At 37.1% G+C, this 19946-nt stretch overlaps 2 protein-coding genes across 2 annotated transcripts; one reads left to right on the top strand and one right to left on the bottom strand.

Moving 5' to 3' along the window:
* Positions 1-1932: 1932 nt before the first annotated feature.
* LOC145462686 (uncharacterized) lies at positions 1933-9662 on the bottom strand. The gene is made up of 3 exons (XM_081446264.1): positions 9541-9662; positions 7370-7574; positions 1933-6817 (listed from the first exon to the last, which is right to left on the bottom strand). The coding sequence occupies exons 1-3, from the start codon at positions 9580-9582 to the stop codon at positions 5100-5102; spliced, it is 1965 nt and encodes a 654-aa protein (XP_081302390.1). The 5' UTR covers positions 9583-9662; the 3' UTR covers positions 1933-5099.
* A 6-nt stretch (positions 9663-9668) lies between these two features.
* On the top strand, positions 9669-15748 carry LOC145462687 (glycolipid transfer protein-like). The gene is made up of 5 exons (XM_081446265.1): positions 9669-10027; positions 11756-11814; positions 12876-13006; positions 13192-13324; positions 14261-15748. Exons 1-5 carry the CDS (start codon positions 9919-9921, stop codon positions 14438-14440), a joined length of 612 nt encoding a protein of 203 aa, XP_081302391.1. The 5' UTR covers positions 9669-9918; the 3' UTR covers positions 14441-15748.
* The last annotated feature ends 4198 nt before the right edge of the window (positions 15749-19946 follow it).

The following is a 19946-nucleotide window of genomic DNA, read 5'->3' as shown; positions in this document are numbered from 1 at the left end:
CCCTATTTATGACCTGACCTTAAATCAATGTCCTGTTTCAGACCTGCCTTAAACTTAGTTCCCTAGTTCAGACGGACGTTTAAGGCATCACGAAGGGCTTTTTTGTTGATCGGTCTTATCGACAAGGACTGATAATGATGAAGAAGTAGCTTCTTCTAAAAAACATACGCAATCAAGACTAGAGCACAAAAACCATACCCTATTTATGACCAACACGGCTGAAAAACCAGCCCTTTGGAGCCGCACATACCTGTATAGCCCATATAAGGGAGTGCCCTCTCCCCCCTCCGGGTCATCAACATCAAAGTAAAAGGACCAGCCAGTTGATACATCACTTTAGGAAAAAAGTAATCCCACGGAGTATATATTTTTTAAATTCCTTCATTTCATTTTTATACTTATGCACTGTATACTTTTGTTGTTAAACCATTAAGGTATGCACTTATATATCCCTATTTAACTTATGGTTGCGTACTGTGGGGTAATAATTACGAGGCTCCATTGTCACAATTGGTGAGACTACAAAACAAAGCTATTAGAATAATCAACAATGTGCCACTTCGTGATCATATTACTCCCCATTATGTAAACCTTGGTCTTATTAAGCTTCCTGACATTGTTAAACTATATACCTGCCAGCTATCATATGACCACTTAATTGATGAAAAACCGTCTAATTACACCTTATCTCTGGTATCTGAGCAACATAACTACGTTACTCGAAGTGCATCCCTACAACACTTAAATCCCGGTTTCTCCAGAATGAATATAAGGAAATTTTGCCCCACTGTTATTGGATGTTACTATTGGAATGACCTTCCTTTATCTATATACGTAACTTAGCGACTAGAAAACGTTTTTAAAAAGCACTCTTCCAGTATTATTTTGCTCAGTATTAATTAATTCATACCTCTTCCTCTCCTATGTTAAGTTAACTTTTTTACCTAATTATTATTGTCAATTAAACAAGGGCATCTAATTAGCTTGCTATATTTTTGCCCTTTTCCATTTCTCCTCTTACTTGTTTACTTTATATTTATCTTTGTAATTTTAGAATGGAATAAATAAATAAAATGAAATGAAATGAAAATGAAACGTAAACGGTTAACAGGGTTTTCTCGTTGGAAATCTGGCACAAACGTGTTGCGCCCACAATCATTATTTTCTGCGGTAATAAACATTCAACAACACAGGGACGGGAGGGACGGGAGGTCGACGGGAGGGAAGGACAGAGGAGGCCCGGGTGAGGAGGAGGCGAGGAACCGACAACTCCTGGCCTGTTGCGCCCAAGGCCCGAATGTCCACAGAATGAAAACAGGAGTCAGAAAAACATCAGGTTTAATCAAAAGACTATTAGCGATGGCTTTTGCTAGAAGAGCAAAAGAAACTCCTGACGATACCTTGGAACAAGAATTCCCGAGATGAATGAACCTCCTCTGAGACGTCTGGACGAGAGAAGGCGACGATGCTATCAAATGAAGACAGCGTACGCGTCTCTTTAGTCGGGTACGTACTTGAAGAAAGGCGGAAAATTCTATTTTGAGACTCTGTTGTTTAATTTAATTTTATTCATGCTGGTGATAAATATACATGAACAATGGGGAAATGTAAGCTTTCTCTGTTCTTTGTAAATTCGATCTTGTTAGTTAAACGATGCATCATAGGTCTTCATAACTAACATAGCAAAAATTACTTTCTCTGCGAAAAAAATACCAAAGATAAAGCACCCCAACCTTTGTGAATACGGTTTTCTCCCATACTTGACAGCCGGTTTTCGTTGTATAGACAGGCTAAAGCCCTGTTCCCCACCAAAAATTCCCAGAAGTGACACCTACCCCCCCCCCCCCACCATATAATCTGCACCACTTTCCACCCCTCCCCGGGTGCTGAAAAAGGGTTTACTATAAAACAAGTGAACAACGCTAACCATCGTTGAATATAATCTTTCTATTTTTAATAGCTTTTATATTACTGTTAAAACAACTTCAGATAAACTTACTACATGTATGTTTTCCCTGAATTTACTATGACCAATAAATATTATAGCAAAATATTTGAAACTTGTGGACATAAACGCATAGCGACACTGTATGGAACAATGAAAAAATAGTGACATTTTTGAGAATAATGCAATCTGTTGTGTATATGAATTCTGGGTCAACTTATAAATACACAGTGTCAGAAGCTTTTTTTTTTACAGCAATAGCTTTAGAGAAGTAACCTTAACACACCAACTTAACTTGTATTCACTCAGTAACAAAAAAATTAATTTAAAAGAAAATTTATGAAATAAACATGATCCTGTTCAAACTACAACTGGTTGAAAGTAGTTGAAAATATAATTCTAAATCCAGGGAGGGGGGGGGGGGGGGACTCTCATGAAAAAGTCGGGGAGGCTCATCGGAAAATTTGAATTAAACCCCTAAAAGAGACCAATCCGGGTGCAGCTGGAGCTTTATTTGACTCCTAAAAGGTACCTCTTAAAACGGAATAGGCTCAATTAAGGGCTGTTGTTCAGGAAAGGAGCCTGTGCTAGTAAACCAGACTCGAGAGACCAGGAGAAATCGAGCCTAAAAATGGAAAAAAGAGCATGCCTTGTATTACTATTTTTCCAAGTTCACCCTTAAAGATACTCTGTGAGCTAAACATAGAAATGTTTCGACATGAACAGCCTAAGTGAGACCAGAACCCTTGATTTATACCCCTAAGTGAGACAACAAGCATCCCTGACCTTTTCATATGGGACTCCCCATCCTGGGTTCTGAGTAAGGATTTGCATCTAGGAGAAATAAAAGCCTTCATCCCTTGAAACACTCGTTATCAGGCACCTATGGCTGGTGAGAGTTCCCACAGGGGAGAGCATCTCTTTTTCTCCAAAACATCACTTGTTTTATTCAAATTGAACATTTGTCTGTTTCTTACCATATCAATACTATTAATTTTGTTACTACGTACTGCAAATTAAATCTTGTTGGTTCTCGAGTTCTTTGAAAACTTTTAAAATCAGTATTGTATAAGTATTGTTGCATATTGTTAATAACAACAGTACAACCAAGATAAGTTCAATACAAACCACAACTTTAGATTTTTTCCAAGTAAATAATTAACTCTGAAGAAGAATGACGACAAAAGAATATTTTAATAATGATTCAAACTTGCAATCATGCAGTATAAAAGGGATAGCACCTTTTACCAAGGCATCTCACTTTCTATTAACATGTTTTGTTTTTGCTTTTGTTTTTTCATTCTTTTAACATCTTCTTCAACTTTCTAAAACTCATTAATAATTCATTAAGTTTAAACAAAGGAAATCATGACTGTGACAGTGTTTGGATATCTGATCTTAATGGCATAGATTTTTATGATTTTATTTCTCCATTTTCTTCCTTGCTGCTTTTTTTTCAATGAAACTAACTCTAAATCGTTATCAGGAGCTAACTTGAAAGAATGTTGCAGTTACTTTATCAGCTGGGCTTCAATTACTTTCCTTATTATTTTCTCTAATCAACCTGTAATCAATATAATACTTCTCCTGCAATTAATCTAAGTATGAGTCAATAAAGATCATTTAATGCTTGTTATTGGGATAAATACCGTATTTTTATGTTTCCTGTAATATAATGACTTATATTAATAACACATGTTCTATTGCCAAGAAAGGTGCCCTTTTATACTGCTTGCTTTTGTTAAAAATAAGTTAAAAAATTGATGTTGCATGAAAATAAAATAAATTTACATTTAATACTATGTGATGTTCTCAACTTCAAGCAAATATAAATACTAAATAATACGGAAAATGTCCTGCTTATTAATTTCTTTAAAAATTATTTTAATTAGAAGAATTACTATACAGATAAGGAGTAAACTTACTTCATGTAGTTAAAAATATCACAAAATATATATTACACCTTTATTTATGCCTTACTAAATTAACTGTATTTTTCACCGAATGATATTGACAGAGTACTTCAGAAAAATATTTCGCTAAGCATGGCTCAAAATGAGCCTCTTCCTGTCTTAGACATACTTTCACTCCATTAGGGTCTTGAAGTGAAATTCTACTGTGACTTATAGGCCATATTTGTATTTGCAGCATTAGACAGGAACTAGCTTGCAACTGAGGCTAATGCAAGGAAACTTTTCAGATGGAGGGGTTTGTGGAATAAAGCTCTAAGTGACTTTTGGAAAATTTTGAGTTAGCTAGGATTGAATTACCTTCAAGCAATTTTCCCATTTTACTTTGAACTAGTAAGAAGAACTAGTTCTTCTTACTAGTTCTTTTAAGACAATGATGAATACCAGAGTAAACTATAAAAAATTCCTGGGAGGTATTTCAATCTTAACTAACTCAAAATTTTCCAAAAGTCGCTTGGGGATTTATTCCATGTACCCCTTCAAATGCAAATGCTACTACCCTGAGTAAGCCTCCATCACAAACTAGTTCAAGTTGAGTCCAGTACTGAGGACACGAATATGGCCTATTCACTGGAAGGCTTATGAGTGGTATTTTCATGTGGTACAGAAGATGTTTTCATTAAATGTATTTGTAATTTCAGTCTTGGAAGTTAAAGGACTAGAGAAAGTTCAGCTTAAATGCAATAATTTTCTTAATATGCAAATTAAACCGTCACAATATATCTATTTCACTGTTACTGTGATGTAGCTAATGTAGATCTGAAAATAAACTTGACAGTAAATTAAGGCAAAATTATACCTTAATTATTGTGGAAATTTTACCTAGTGGTATTAAATCTGTAAAATTTGGAAGTTTAAGGAGCCTTTCAGCTTTCTAGTAAACATTCTGGATTAAAATAAGTTTACAGTCTAAATAGGTTTGTCTTAATTGGTTCTGCTTTATCAATAAAGCAGTACAACTCCATAATTTTCCAGAGACCTTTTGAGCAGATCACAGTAGAAACTAAACATAACCAAAACCTAAAACAGTACAATATAAGTTTCTAGTACCTACCTGCAGGGTATTAATCTCGAGCCTTTACAACACATTTTTTGTTTAAAAATCTTTTGTCAATAGTTCTGTTTACTGAGCTAAGCATGCCTGGGCAAACTATAGTAGTTATATATTATGTAGCAAAAGTCATTTATGATTGTGACATACTTAAATTTTCATCCTTATCGTTATGTTGATACCTGCCATTTTCATGAGAGCTATTATTTTGTGGGAATATGTTATCATCATGGGACCTTCCATTGTCATCGGGGGCATCATTTTGTGAGAACATTTTATCATCTTCCTTAATGCCATGCCGTGTCACCATATGCTTCTTTAAATTATGACCAATGATAAATTTACTGCCACAAAGTTGGCATTGAAATGGTCGCTCGCCAGTGTGGCAGCGGACATGTGCCTTCAGCACATTGGAGCGTGCAAAAGTCTTCCCACAGTAGACACACTTGAAAGGCTTGACCTTTTGATGAATTGCTAAATGCTGGTTTAAGTTGCCACTCAAGTTGAAGCCCCATCCACAAATTTTGCAGATGTAGGGTCGATCTCCAGTGTGTGAGCGTTTATGACGTAGTACAGAGTTCGCAGAGTCAAACTGCTTGTGACATATGTCACAGCTATACTCCTTCAAATCCATGTAGTGCGTACCAGAGTGAAGATGATGAGAAGTTTCCATTTGGTTATCATGATCCTGAGAAGCACCAACAACATTAACAACTCGTGGCATCTGAGAGGAGCCCGGATGTATTTCCTGTGAATTGGCATGGCCTTTTTGTGAGCTTGTTGGCATGACATTCTGCTGACCAAGTGAAAATCCCTCCACAGTTGAAATCACTTCTCTACCTTCTCTTTCAGAACTGACACCTGAACGTGAATGGTACTCTTTGCTATTTTGTTCAGGTGAGAGATTGTTCGACAAGGGAACAACTTCATTAGGTTCTGTTTTGACCTGAACTGTGTTCTGTAAGACTACTATTGGTGCTTGTGTACGAGAACACTGTGTTTCTTCATTGTCTACAACTGAACCTTGTCTATTGTTTCTATGTGAGCCTTGGGCCATAACTGGATGGTTCTGAGGAGGACTGTTCTCTGAACCAACAAAGTTCGTATCTGAGTCATTCTCTCCACCACTCGTCTCCCTTGAGTCACTGTGGATGTCTATAAGAGCTGGATGTCCCTCGCTGATGGCAGGACTTGAACCATTTGTTGAAGAACTTTCTAGGGTGGGAAAATTAGCATAACTTATTGAATCCTCTACTGAAAATGCTGCCACAGCATCACTGCCATGGTTCTCTCTGTGTTGGGTGACCACTTCCATGTCCTCTCCAGTATCTTCCATAGAGGGCCTCAGGCTTCCGTTTTCTGTGCTGTCACATAAGCCTGGTGAGCCGACAGTTTCCGAGTGTCTTGCAGGGAGACCTACTTCTCCTTGCTGAAGGTGCGTTCCATGTATAACTTTACCGTTGAGACCAAGACCGGGACTAGAGCTGGGAGACATCTTTCGAGGAATGACTGATTTTCGAACTGTCTTCTTGCGACGTGATATGGAAAGAATGCTTGAGCGAGAAGGGAAATGGCTTTCATCCCTTCTAGCTAACAGTAGTGAACTGCTGCTGTTATCTCTGTTATTTGCAGAGGTTTTAGTGTTACCTTCGGGCGAGATGCTAACTGTGAGAGGTGTTCCGTGATTGACAGGTTGTCCCACTTGTGCTTCAGTTAATGATGTCCCTTGAGACGGATCAACAGGCATTTTTGAAAAGGGTAACCTTGTCAAGTTTGAACATTTTCCATCAGAAAATAGTGTGCTGTTTGTTGCTTCCCTGGTGGCTGGTTGAGTTGAATTTCTTGAAGGTTCTAGTTAGGGAGTGAAAGTAACATTGGTTTAGATCCAGGATACAGGACCTGCATGAAAACCACCTAAGGCTGATGTGGCTTCCTCACTAAATATTGTAATTTTCATTTACAAAGTTCAGGATACTAAGCAATGTAAGTTGCCAATGACTAATTTAGGTGTCAATAAAACAGTATCAATAACTAAAAGCCAGTGTACAGTAGTACAAAAGTACAGTAGTTTTAAATTTCAGATAGTTTATCCTAGTCCATGGACAAATGCCAAACATGTCAGCATCAAAACATGCACTCTGTCATGCAGAGCAAAAGCCAGTCACCAAGCTCTTAAGTTATTGATACATTTGGCCTCTAGAGCATTTAAGAAAGCTTTACTGTTGGATAACAGTTGTTAATCTCTATATTCTGTAAATGCCCTAACAAAAACAAGTCAAGCTTTGAGTGATCTCTACAAGACAGCCAAGTTATTTTCAAACTAGTTTGTAATCAAAATAAACATCAGGCTAGATTTACTGTTTAGAAGGTTTCATGACCAAATAAATGATAAAGTGTATTCACCATGAGTGATTATTTCATATTTTGCCTCTTCAAGCGGAGACTGATCGAGTGTCAAAACACAAGGTAAAGGGTCATCTGTATCTGGCCTTAGTGCAATAACTGTGCCTTTATTTCTGGGATCAGCTTGATAAAGCAATTTGATGACACTCAATGTAGTCCCTCGTTCAACTCTAAGAATTGGTTGACCATTCTTGAAAAGTAGAACCTGCAGGAAAATAGTAATAATTATTGTCACATAGGCAGCAAAACCACACCATCAAACTCATTTTAAGTGTGGATCACAATCGCATGGTTCAGTGAAAGATGCTCATGGAGTGAGCAGAGTTAACTTTGCTTTGACAGAGAAATTCATTTCTGTTGGCAATGTTATAAAACAGTTGATTCATGTTGTTAATGGTGCACCATCGAGTTAAGATGCACTTGGGGAAGTGCACTTGGGAGAGCTCTAAATGAGCTAGAGAGAAGAACTCAAGAAGCTACTGTAGAGTTGCTTTCTGTTGCGCCTCTCGCAACTCATATTCTTCTTTCGTACTCTCCAAATTTCCTGCGTGTCAGTGTGGTAAAGAAGTAACCCTATATTGAACGAGTTACCTGATAGAATATGTCATTATTACTTGTGACCTGTTACTATTGGGAAAGAAGAAAGCCAATACGCCCTTTCCAGCTAAGCCATCACGTGACCTATTTTTCATAAAATTATGGGCTACAACTTAAAGAATGCCAGAAATGGAAAGAGCGCATTGAAAATATCAAAATGGCCAAGTTTGAGGCCCCCATCATTAAAGAAGGAGATTTTATGATGCTCCAAATTTTTAAAAGAATAAGAAGATTTGTGTGGAAAACGTTGTTGGAGAGCAAAGCCTTGCTCTCCAGCAACATTTTCCATACAAATCCTCTTAATTTTCTGAAAATTCAAACAGTCATATAAACTTACTCTTTAATTCCACGGGCCTCAAACTTGGCCATTTTGGTATTTTCGATGCGCTCTTTCCATTTCTGGCATTCTTTAAGTTAAAGCCTATAATATAAAAATTTTATAGGAAAAATTTGGTCACGTGACCCCAGCTGCAAAGGGCCAATTGGACTTTGCCCACCCTGAGAAAACTTGCTCTGGCAAAATTTGTCTTACTACAGAACCAAACCAATAGCTGAAAAATGACATCAGCAATTTTCTTGTTTGGAAGTTTTGAAAGAAAATGAGGGTTTAAATTTTAACTTTTAAGGTACCCTGAATACATGTCCAATAAAATAATCCTGTTACATTAGTGAAATATTTATTACTAAAAGTGCTCTAAACTTCAAAATTATTTAGTGTCATTCCCAACTTTATGAATAAATTAAATTAGGATAAGTGGTCTTGTGATGATGTACAGCGTATAAATTATACTGAATTCCAAAATTCCTGTTCTGGTTAATTTTTGGGTATATCTTGGTTAGACTGGGTGTTAAATTTCATGTTTCGTAGTTTACCTGAACAAAACAAAACAATGCAAAACAAAAATACATCATATCGTTAACAATTAACAAGAACTAAATCCCATTTTTGGGATCTTCTTGTATACGTTCTGCCTTACTACGCGTGAAAGAACAATGTTCAGTTAGGCTTGTAGTAACAAGGAAATACTGGTTACATATTACATTGCTACAACACGTTTGCCAATCGGCTAGTTTCTATTTAATAAGGTAAGATCAATTTAATTTAGAAGTTGAAAACAACAACATTTTCAGTTTCGATTGTCTGCTCTCCTCTTATTCGAAAGCCTAATCTACTTGTCGAACTGAATGACTGAATACTGAATATTTATAAAAAGAATTAAAATAACCCCACCACGCGCGCTTTCAAAAGTACTACATTCGAGAATGAACGATCCCCAAGTAATTCAACTCCTGCAAATTACGTAAACATAAGATCATCAAATGATAAAAATATTGTCTTTGACACAAAATAGTTAAACCTCAAAATAAGCCCTTAATTCGAATGAAAAGTACTTGCGAGCACGTTAAAATCTATGACAATTGATTCACACATTTTTGTTTGTGAATGAAAACGTGACTTCTGTCATAACTCGAAGACGAAAATGGTATTTCGTTTAACTCAAAATCTCTTAACGTTAGAAAAGTTGGTGGAAAAACGTAAGTTGTAAGAAAATGAAGAAGATCGTGACCTTTACCTCATTTTGTCGAAGTTGAATACGTGAGAACTCGGACGCCATGATAAAATATAAACTGAACAAAACATTTCCCAGAAATCTTTTCCCGGTCTTTATGAATGACACGACAAAATATTCTCAGTAAGGAGGAGTGGGGGAAATATATCTCATGGAATTAGCCAAGAAAGTGAAAGTAAATGCGTTATTTTGTACGCAGCTTGCGTCTTGGCTGATATTTGAATAGTTTTAAAACAATCATATATTTATAGGCTTCATCAAAAGAGCAGAAACGAAAATAAATGGTGTTCAGCGTACACGGTCCCACCCTAGCCAGTAACGAACAATCCTTCGCTGGCGCGCGCTTCGTGAATTCAACTTTCTCTCAGGACGGAAAAAATTATGTCGTTCTTTTCTGAGGCAGAACATAGGTTTTTACCAATTCCAGAGGATGGCAGAATCGAAACGAAATCATTTTTGGATGCTGCAAGTGAAGTAGTTCCATTTTTCGGTGAGTAAGCTTTCTTGTAAGCTAAAATTCATCAATTCATTCATATTTGCAAATCTTATGGTCTCCGAGCAAACATCACTGCCTGCGTGTCAATTGTATGTCATTATTTTTTAGTAATGATTTATTTCCGCGTCTTGCCTATTCCTAGAATTGATTTTTTAAAGTATATTTTTAGTTCGAAATTCAGTGAGTTTGAGATTTAAGCACTGAGCTCCCCATGATCATGATATTTGACAGAAATATTTCACACTCGCACTTTGTCCGAAATTTTTGCTTTCGCAACTTATTCAAGCTTATGTAAAGGAAATCAATCTTGATCAATAAAATTATAGATATTCCTTCCAAGCAGTATAATTTTTATGGTTGGGTTATCATTTTTTATGGAATTTAAAACTTACTTTTGGGTACTGATTTCAAAATAGATCAAGTATCAAGCTTGCCTTCAAGTCTTATTTTATGAGTAATTTAACCTGATATTTATTGAAAAATTAGATTGCGAGCTTAAGTTTTCTTTCAACTGATAGGAGGTGAGCCAATAGACATGAACAGAAAAGGGTTAATCAAAATAGTAAAAGTTTTGTAGATTGGTCACATGACCTGGCTCTCTCATTTCAGGGCACAGAGGTTGTTGTTCTTCATCTTTCAGCCCCATGTCTCCTTTGAGGGCACTTGCAAATTGTCAAAGCCTCTCTCTGTACCAAGCAATGGGCCATATTTGTATTTTCGGTGTTACCTTGCAATTAAGGCTCATGCAACAGAATATCGTTAAAAATAGGTTAATGCAATTTACATTTAAAAAGACTTGCTGCAGTAGCCTCAGTTGCAAGCTAGTTCCAGTCCAGTACTGAGAATAAGGATAAGACAGGGCTGTCATTAAGAGCCGGTAGCCGACCAAAACAGCCAGCTACCGGCCAATCTTCTGCTGTCTACTTCCAGCTCACTTTACCATTAATCTGACGAGAAAAACATAAAAGAATGACAAGATCCCACAAAAATATTGCAAGACATCCATTTAAAATGTCTGAGTCAAAGAGAAAATGCATTTCAACAGTTCTAAGTTTGTTTACCTTTCTCATGCACAATGAAAGCAGTAAAGCAGTAGGAGATTGAATGGTCGCGAAATGCTTGGAACATTTTCAAAGAACTGGATCCTAGGCATGCATATGTGGCAAAATGGCATCCTTGCCAAAGAAATTGAGGCAGTCCTCTTTTAGTACATTTTTTCACTCTCAGCTGAGTGAGCAGAACTAAGCTGATTATATATAGGAAGGATTTTCTGTTGGAGACCAAATGCTGACTGGAAAATGCATCTCTGAGGATCTAAATTTCAAAATTTTCTGGGAGGGGACATGCCCCCTTCCCCTAGCGAGGCATGCGCTTTCAGTGCTTGAAAAGTAGGTTACCGCCTACTTTCCAATTTGGGACAAAACTTATTGACAGCCCTGATATGGTCTATCAGTGTTTGTGAAAATTCCTGATAAATGGATTTAGACTCAGAGATTTAAGATGGGATCTGATGTTTCTGAGACCCAACATTTTCTAGGAACTATGCCTAACTTGAGAATCATCCACATCCATGGAGAAAAATGAAAGTTAAATGATCTAGAGCATTCCCAACACTTTATCAAAATCTTGTTTCAAGATGCAAGGTTGGACTATAGGAATGAAGGGTTCAAAGTAGGCTTGTTCATTGGCTTTATTCAACATTGATTGTTCATTCTTTTCCAGATATTTTAGGACCTAAAGCCTTTGCACCAGTTAAGTCAGACATCAATGGTAACATTAAGGTAATGTGATGCTGCTGTTTTTGTCTGTAACCCAATCTTTTACTTGGATGATATGGTGAAGTAGAAAAAAATTGGTTTGCTTTGTCACCAGTTATGTTTTAGTTCCACAGCTAAGTTCCAGGACCATAAATCCTCGATTTGGCGTCCCCCTTGAATAAGCGCCCCCTTTGAAAAAGCGCCCCTCCTATTGGCTGAAATTTAAAATAAGCACCCCCCTCCCAGTCAGGCCACGATTTGGGGAAAATTAAATAAGCGCCCCCTTGAATAAGCACCTCCATCTTCTCTTAAATTTGAAATAAGCACCCCGGGCACTAATTCGAGGATTTACAGTATTTTAAATCTTATTTCAAAAGTTTTCACATTGTACCGCATGAAAATGAGAATGAGCAAGTATTTGTTATTTACCAGAATCAAAATTTGTGTGAATTTCACAGAACTGTTTTGAATTTCCATATAGGACTTTATATTTTATTCACATATTTTTCTGGAAGGATTAGAGGGTGACAGAGCTCATACATGTATTGGGAGAGCTCATATGTATGTTCAAGGAGATCTGTTACATTATCACCAAGATTGGTAAAAACCAGGTAATGCCAACCTGTTCAGCTCTGAAAGGAATTGCAGGGAAAATTTTAAAAAATGTTAAAAACTATTGCAAAGCAACAACCAGCAAAAGAATGCAAACCTGGTACCACAACATCTTTCAGTGGTTTGTTACAGATCGTGACAGATCAAGAAAAAACTTCTAGTGTAATATTAATGACTGTGGTGGAAGAGAGAGCTATCTCTGTGGTAAAATGTAGCCATCTGTGTAATAGCGAAGTTTCAAACTTACTAGTTAGTTTAGAACTAGTTAGTATAGTACTATGCTGATTCAGCGTAAGATCCCATAGTTTTCTTTAATGTTGAGTGTTTAATAATGCCAGCATTTCATGCCACTACATTTCCCACATCAGATCCTGCCGGTTGGAAAATTTATAAGGAGTACCAACAAAAGATTTTTTCTTTCATATCATGCCAAGCACTGAAATCTACTCATTAGATAATGCTTTTCTTTACAGAAACTCCGAGAAAAATTTGGCCAAGATCCAGAAAAATATAAAACTCTACAAGGTATTGTAGAAAGTGAAATAGAGGAAAAGACGACTACAGCAAAGAACTCTGCTACTGATGCCTTGCTTTGGTTGAAAAGGTTAGTTGCATACCCCTAGTTGCTTCGTGCTACAGAAACCAGGATAAGCTCCACCTTGATAGGCCACTTGGCTCGTATGCAGACTCGTATGCTCCCAAATGTGTCATCTGCTGACAGAATTATTGCCTCTTTGTTAAATTTGCCATTTGGTCTCAATTTTATTTTGTTACCTCTTCATCCCTCAGGGCAATGCAATTTATCATCATTTTTCTCCAGGATGTTCTCACAGGAGAGCCTGATCTCGTAAAATGTGCCAAGAAGGCCTATGAGGGTTCACTAAAGAGATTTCACGGCTGGATGGTGCAAGGAATTTTTTCAGTAAGTTCTACTTCCCTGTGAACCTTAACAGCATTTGATATCTCTAGCTAGCCTCATAATATAGTTGACCATAGCAAGACCCAATTTATTGCCAGCTTAGTGAGTGGGGCCATTAACCTTGCCCCATCACACTCCTTCCTCCCACCTCTCCCTTGTAACAACAACTATTGATTAATTTTGAGCTGCTATGTATATTTGTACTTAACAAATTCAACATTTGCTTAGATACTCTTTAGATGGATATTGCTCACAATGCCATAGTTTGTGTCTACCCTGCTCGGTTGATAGATCTGGTATGCACTCCAGATTGTACTTGTTATATGACAACTAGATGACAGTCTTTGAAGTACTGTAAACTGCTGCTTGTAAGCCCTTCCCATTATAGGCCCAGCTACATGCACCTGTAAACCAAAAATACATCCGGTTATAAGCCCCCCTCTAGCTTTCCTTGTTTTGAATTTGTTTTATTATGATGTTTTAAAACTTTATTACAAATAAATGAAAAAAGACCTATTTTGATCAACATGTGCAGCTATAGCTCGTTTCAAAATGTTTTATTTTATTCTGGTTATAAGCCCGATCGGATATAAGCCCCTGCATTTATAAGCCCATCTAAAAACCTTTACAAAATTGTATAAGTCCAGGTCTTATAAGCAGAAGTTTACGGCATGCATACAAATGAAGGGGTGAATGGAAAAAGAACCTAAGTGACATCAGATAGACTGCCAGATTCTCCTTGCAAATTGCTTTTTGCTTTCTTCTATGAAAAAGGAGAACTCAGTATGAGATCAAGAGTCACCTAGGGCTTTTCTCCACGCATCCCTTCAAATATCTGAAGAACACACACAAAATAATCAGTCCAGTCTGAAACATTAGCATATGATTAAGGGTGAGTTTTTTACTGACAAAGATTGTGTTAATTTTGTTTTTGTCTAGCTTGCCATGAAGGCTGTCCCATATCGCAAGGACTTTATCACCAGCCTTGGTCGTGGAAAAGTCGATGAAGAAACGGTCTTAAAAGAAATGAAAGAATGTGTTGATCTTTTGGCTGCAAATATTGAGGTTATTGAGCAGTTTTATGGAAAAAATGACTTGGATAGTTCCAAGGTGGTATAAATTAATAGTCAGAGTAAACTTTTCTAAAGTTAACTTTGTCTATTTAGCTAACATAAATAATATTAATTACAGTAATTGTTAAAGGTGGTTGTTTGGGAGTGGGAAGGTTGTAGCTTTATTGGAAATGAAACAATTCATTTGTTAAAATACTGATGAAAATTCACAATACTGTATTTTAGTGATTGTTTGCAGTAGACTTCATTTTCTATCAGCCAGCAAGAGTATATTTTAGTTGAGACAGGTTCTTTAACATACTGTTATAGAGGCCCTGTTTACCAGTGGGATTGTGCATGTTCCAGAATTGATTTGAAACCTTGTCATGCCACAATTAACACAGATCTTTGAGGAGCTATGGCATGGTTTGTGCATCTTGAAAAGTTTAGCCTAAAGTTTTCAATTTTTCCGTTTGTAATCCACGCCAATCTTCTCCTTCCTCGACCATCCTCGTTCCTTTATGATTTGTTAGTATCTTGTATGTGCTTTTCTATTGTAGTTAACTATTATTTTCAGGTTTCCTTTAATTTAAAGGTAATTTTCTATGTGGCCAAAATAACTCAAAATACTGTGACTGGGCTCCTTTAACATTGCTGATGGAAATTCAACACAAGTGATGTCATTTGTTGTTGAGTCAATGCCCTCCATGTCGCTGCCTCAACACCATGTTCCTTGCCAAAACTTTACCCTAACAGGGCATCACTACAGGGTTACTGCAACTTCTTCTCTTTGCCATCTTCACTCCTCAGGGGAGCATAGGGCATCCACCGTGGCTTTCCAACGAACTCTATTTGGCATCTAGCCAACTTTTTCTCTTTACTATAAGAGTGACTTTTTCCTTGACAAAATTGTAAGGTAGTCACATATTAGCCATCCATGTTCAGTCATTACAGTAAAAATGCTGTTATGCCCATAACAGGGTCATCAAGAGTAGCCGCAGCTGGCGAAATCACCATCTACTGTACTTTCACGACTATCTACTCTCAGCTATTTGCAGCAAAATCAGCCAACTCCAACAATATTTGCCACCTACGTGGAAACTTTATAACAACCCTGCGCTATTAATTTACTTATATTCCAAGCCTTTTTGATAGGAGTGGAGACTGTCTTATAGAGAGAGAGCATCTGCTTCATAGACATAGTCATTTTTATGATAACTGCAGAATTTCTCGCGTGCTCATTGGCTAATTTTTATTGTCAATAAGCAGACAGACACATAAATTTATAATTTATGCGATGTGTCAAAGAGTGAGAGCAAACTGTTAGTGTAAAAAACAAATTGAAGTCAGTTTTTAATGTGTCTGTCTTGTTACTGACAATTGCCTCATGGATCCACAGCTACTTTGACAATGTTAGGACGAAATTCATGATCAATAACAGGACAGACATATGAAAAACTGACATCAATTTGTTAAATAGACAGTCATAGTTTATTTTACTTGATTGCACACTTGGCTATGGTAACAGTACGTCCCATAGACTTGATAGTCAGTTCCATAATTATATAGACTTGATAATCATCGCACGCATAGAAATAATGCAGGGCATTGCCATTTAATATTTATATTTATTTCTGTTTAAATATCACAATTGCAAAAGAACTTGGTAGTAACATAACTTATAAATAATTGTTGGTATCATAATTACCCATTCTTATGAAGAAAAGTATTTATATGTGGGGGGATAAGATTAATGTGTGCTAATTCAATGTTCTCCCTGAGAGTTTGAAAAAGCAGTGGAAATATTTTGGTTTGTATCTGAAAAAATTTTTTATACTATAAGAATATGCCATGCTTCATTTTGGAGTCCTGAAAGCATTTAAAGCGTAGTAAAACTTTTGAATGGATAAGGCATCTAAATTCTCGCTCAAAAAGTATGATTATCTTGATAACCATTCTACATTTCTGTCATATGATTGACAAAATGTTGGTATTTAGCCATTAAAGATGATTTCCAGTCCGTACTGTGCACTCTCAAGAGTTTGTTGTCCTTTTTTGTTTTGTTTCATGTAAGACTTCACAAAATGTAGCATTTTGTAACTACTTGGGTGAAGTGAATATTTCAAAGGTTCATGTCAACCGCCATAATGGATGCGAAGCTTTATGCTTCGTTCTTTCTCCTCTCACTTCATGGAACAACTTTGCAGCTGTAAAAGTCAATGAAGCTGTTGGAAAAAGAATTTGAAAGGCCTCAAAGAAAAGGTATGTGGTTCGCAACAAATTATATCGATTCGCATTTGATTGAGTGAGACACAAAAACATTATGGTGCTGAGACTGTGCAGTATGGACTGGAAATCATCTTTAACAGGGTGCTTTATTTCCTTATATTGAAGCAATAGAGTACTTTTTCAGTGTTAAGACTTTACATGGCCCCATCTAAACATTAGGGGGATATGAATAATCTAAGACAGTTATGCAAACTTGAGATGCAGTCGAAGGTTTGTATAACTCTTGAGAATTTCCCAATTCCCCCCTCCCCCGACCCGGAGTGTCTTGATGAGGCTTTGTAAACACTGAAAATGTCCTCCATTGCTTTTATAAAATATTTCTCGGGAAACACAGAGAGTGGGATGTCACAAATGTGTTTACATTCTCTCATCTAAACACAGCTATCGACCAATGATGGTGCGGGTAGAATCTCAGTTATTTTATAAATTAAGTTATATAGATACGAATGGTGCCAAAGGGAGGGGCACCTCACTGTACTTGAGCTGTTTTGGTCTGAGGTAGGGTGTGGTTTGTGGTGAGCGTTTAGGTATAATTCGTAGGCAAAACTATTTCCATAATAATTATTGTTTTCATTTGGTTCTTCCAAAGTATGATGTAATTCGAGGAATTCAAAGGCCTTTTCAAATGTTTTTACAAACGAAAGCATTTCCTGAGCAAGATCCAGTCTGAGATAGGGTATCGAGTTTTGGACCGGTCTGAAATAGGGGACGGAAACGTGGCTTTTTCGGTGAATCTCATAATAGTTTATTCTGCTTGTTTTGTGCGCGCAAGGTTGATCAAATAAACGTATTTTGCTTGGACGTGTATATGTCTTTATTTGTTTTGTCTTGTTTTCTTTTTGTTTCAATTCCTCTTCGTTATCGTTGCCCTGGGAAGTTCTCCCCTCTTGACAAGAGAATGACGAAGAACACACAAATAAAATTCATGATAAATGAGTGCTTCGTGGCGACTCTTTTGGGGTGGGATGGGGGCGTCAAACTCGCAAACTAAGAAGTTGTATAAGCTTCCGATTTTACAAACTAGTATTTGAAGCTGGTGTGCTAATGTATCGCCACTTGAAAAATCGAATGAGCAAAACATAGAATGTCCCTAATGAAATGCCCCCAAAATGTCCGGTTTAGTTTAATAACCGAATGTATCATGAAAAAATTCCTAAGTGCAACTAATCCCAATTTTTTTCCGCTAATATAAATTTCCTTTTTCTTCTGATCACCACTGCGAAAAAATTGTTTTATTGTTTTAGCTATTTTCGTTAATTTGTATGAGTTTTCAAAGTTTGTAAAATTGTTCTTTCTTATGTCCACGACCTAGAAATAGCGGAGAATGGGACGAGTTGGCTTCTGACGCCATTTTCGTGAATTCTGAGAAGAATATATGCGAACATGCCATAGTGTGTGTCAAAATCGTTGCAGAATGCAAGGAAGTGTGTTGTTGGAGGGCAGATAATTCACGGTAGGCCACATATAATCGCCTTCCCCTTTACTCCTTAAATGCTAACCGCAAGCAAACAGCAGTAATTAAATGTTAACCGCAAGCAAACAGTAGTAAATAAATGCCAACTGCAATTAAACACAATATTTAAATGCTAACCGCAAGCAAACGGCAGTAAATAGAAGCAAACTGCAGGGAGACTATATGGGTGGCCTACCATGAATTATATCCCTGTTGGAGGCTGTAGCAATACGGATCTTTTTTTAGAGAAGGAAAAGTAGTTTGCATCCACTTCATCAGCAACACGAGGGCTGCGACCACACTTCGCGAGAGGAATTTGAAAACGGCCGGAAGTTTCACTCTGAAATCTCATCAAATGTTTTCCGTCCACACTACGCCAGAGGAATTTAAAAACGCAACAATTAATCTCCGGTCATTCTGGATTTGTGTCTGAGGAAACCTCGGTCAAGGAAATCACGTGATTATCATGACGTCATCGTTTCGAAAAACTCCGTTTTTCAAATGTTTTCCGTCCACACGAAAAAGAAAAGCCGTCGTTTTCAAATTTCCCCGGTTCGGAGTAAAGAACGTTTCCGAAATTAAAGCTCCGTTTTCGAGACGGATTAGTGTGGACGTAGGCCTAACCGTAGAAATAAAGCTGCGTTTTCAAATTTCTCCGGCGTTGTGTGGACGCTGCCTAACGTAGTTTGTATTATATACTTACCGTGTTAGAAAAAAAAAAAACAGTCAGTGTTCCAAGCAGTCTGCCTTTTTCGACAAACTAGCACTTCCCTGGCTCATTACTTACCCGATATTTTGTGAACTGTTTTTTTCTAAAAGTCGAACTGGAACAGACGACTTGAAAGCAATCATAGGTCGGGTCATAAATAAAGAGAATAAACAAGCCGAAGGACTTTTCTGAAAGACTACGCCCGGCCTCCACATAAATGCCCTGGAAAATGCTCAAATGACAATTCCGAGCGAGCTTTTCCGGGAAAGCACGTTCTCCACTGCACCCTTGGAGTTCCGTTTGGTTTGGAAACTTTTCACGAAATTGTGCGAAACCCGGCTCTCAAAATATTAGATCAGCCTTAGTAATTTTCGGTCTGTCACGATTTGAGAAAAAGTTTATAATTAAAGAGCTCTTGCTCTAATACAAAGAACTGAATTCAATATAAAAGCGTTCTCCGGCTTAAAGTATACTGATAAAAACACAAGCTTTCGACTGTCTTTACTACAGTATTCAACGGGCGAAACGGTATAAAGTGACGCTGAAAAATTCTAAAATATAATGTGATAAAATACAAAAAAATAAAATTATGGATAAACTTGACAATTTTTGTTAAAAAGAATGCTATATTGTCCTGGGAGTGGATAAGAGTTATTGTCCATATTGAGGGTTGACGTGGTATTCCCAGATTCCAGGAACTTTCTCAGTTGATAGCTTCCCTTGTCAATGATGGAGGCGTCGGTTACGTGTGGGACCACGCATGGTGTGCAATCCAGTAGAGCCTTTGGCCGCAGTTTTGACTTTCCTTATGTGCTCATTTTTTTCCGTGTATTAAAAGATCTACCTTTTTCACCGACATATATTTTTATATACCTTTTGCTGAAGAACGTTTGTATATCATATTTTACCATGATACATCCTGGCTGCGGACCTTCTGTATTTTCAAGTGCATTAGTGTTGTTTTTGTTTTTTTTTTTAAATGTAAGTCAGTCATTAATCCGTTAAGATAATAAAACACGAAGAAGACAAGTCCAGGGATTAATAACACTGTGGATATCAGGTTTTTTTATAAACACCTTAACAATTGTAATAGCTTTAGTGAAGTAGTCAGCTTATACACTG

This window comes from Orbicella franksi, chromosome 12, assembly GCF_964199315.1.
Source record: "Orbicella franksi chromosome 12, jaOrbFran1.1, whole genome shotgun sequence".
NCBI classification, from domain to species: domain Eukaryota; kingdom Metazoa; phylum Cnidaria; class Anthozoa; order Scleractinia; family Merulinidae; genus Orbicella; species Orbicella franksi.
This window is presented reverse-complemented; position numbering and strand designations above follow the sequence as displayed.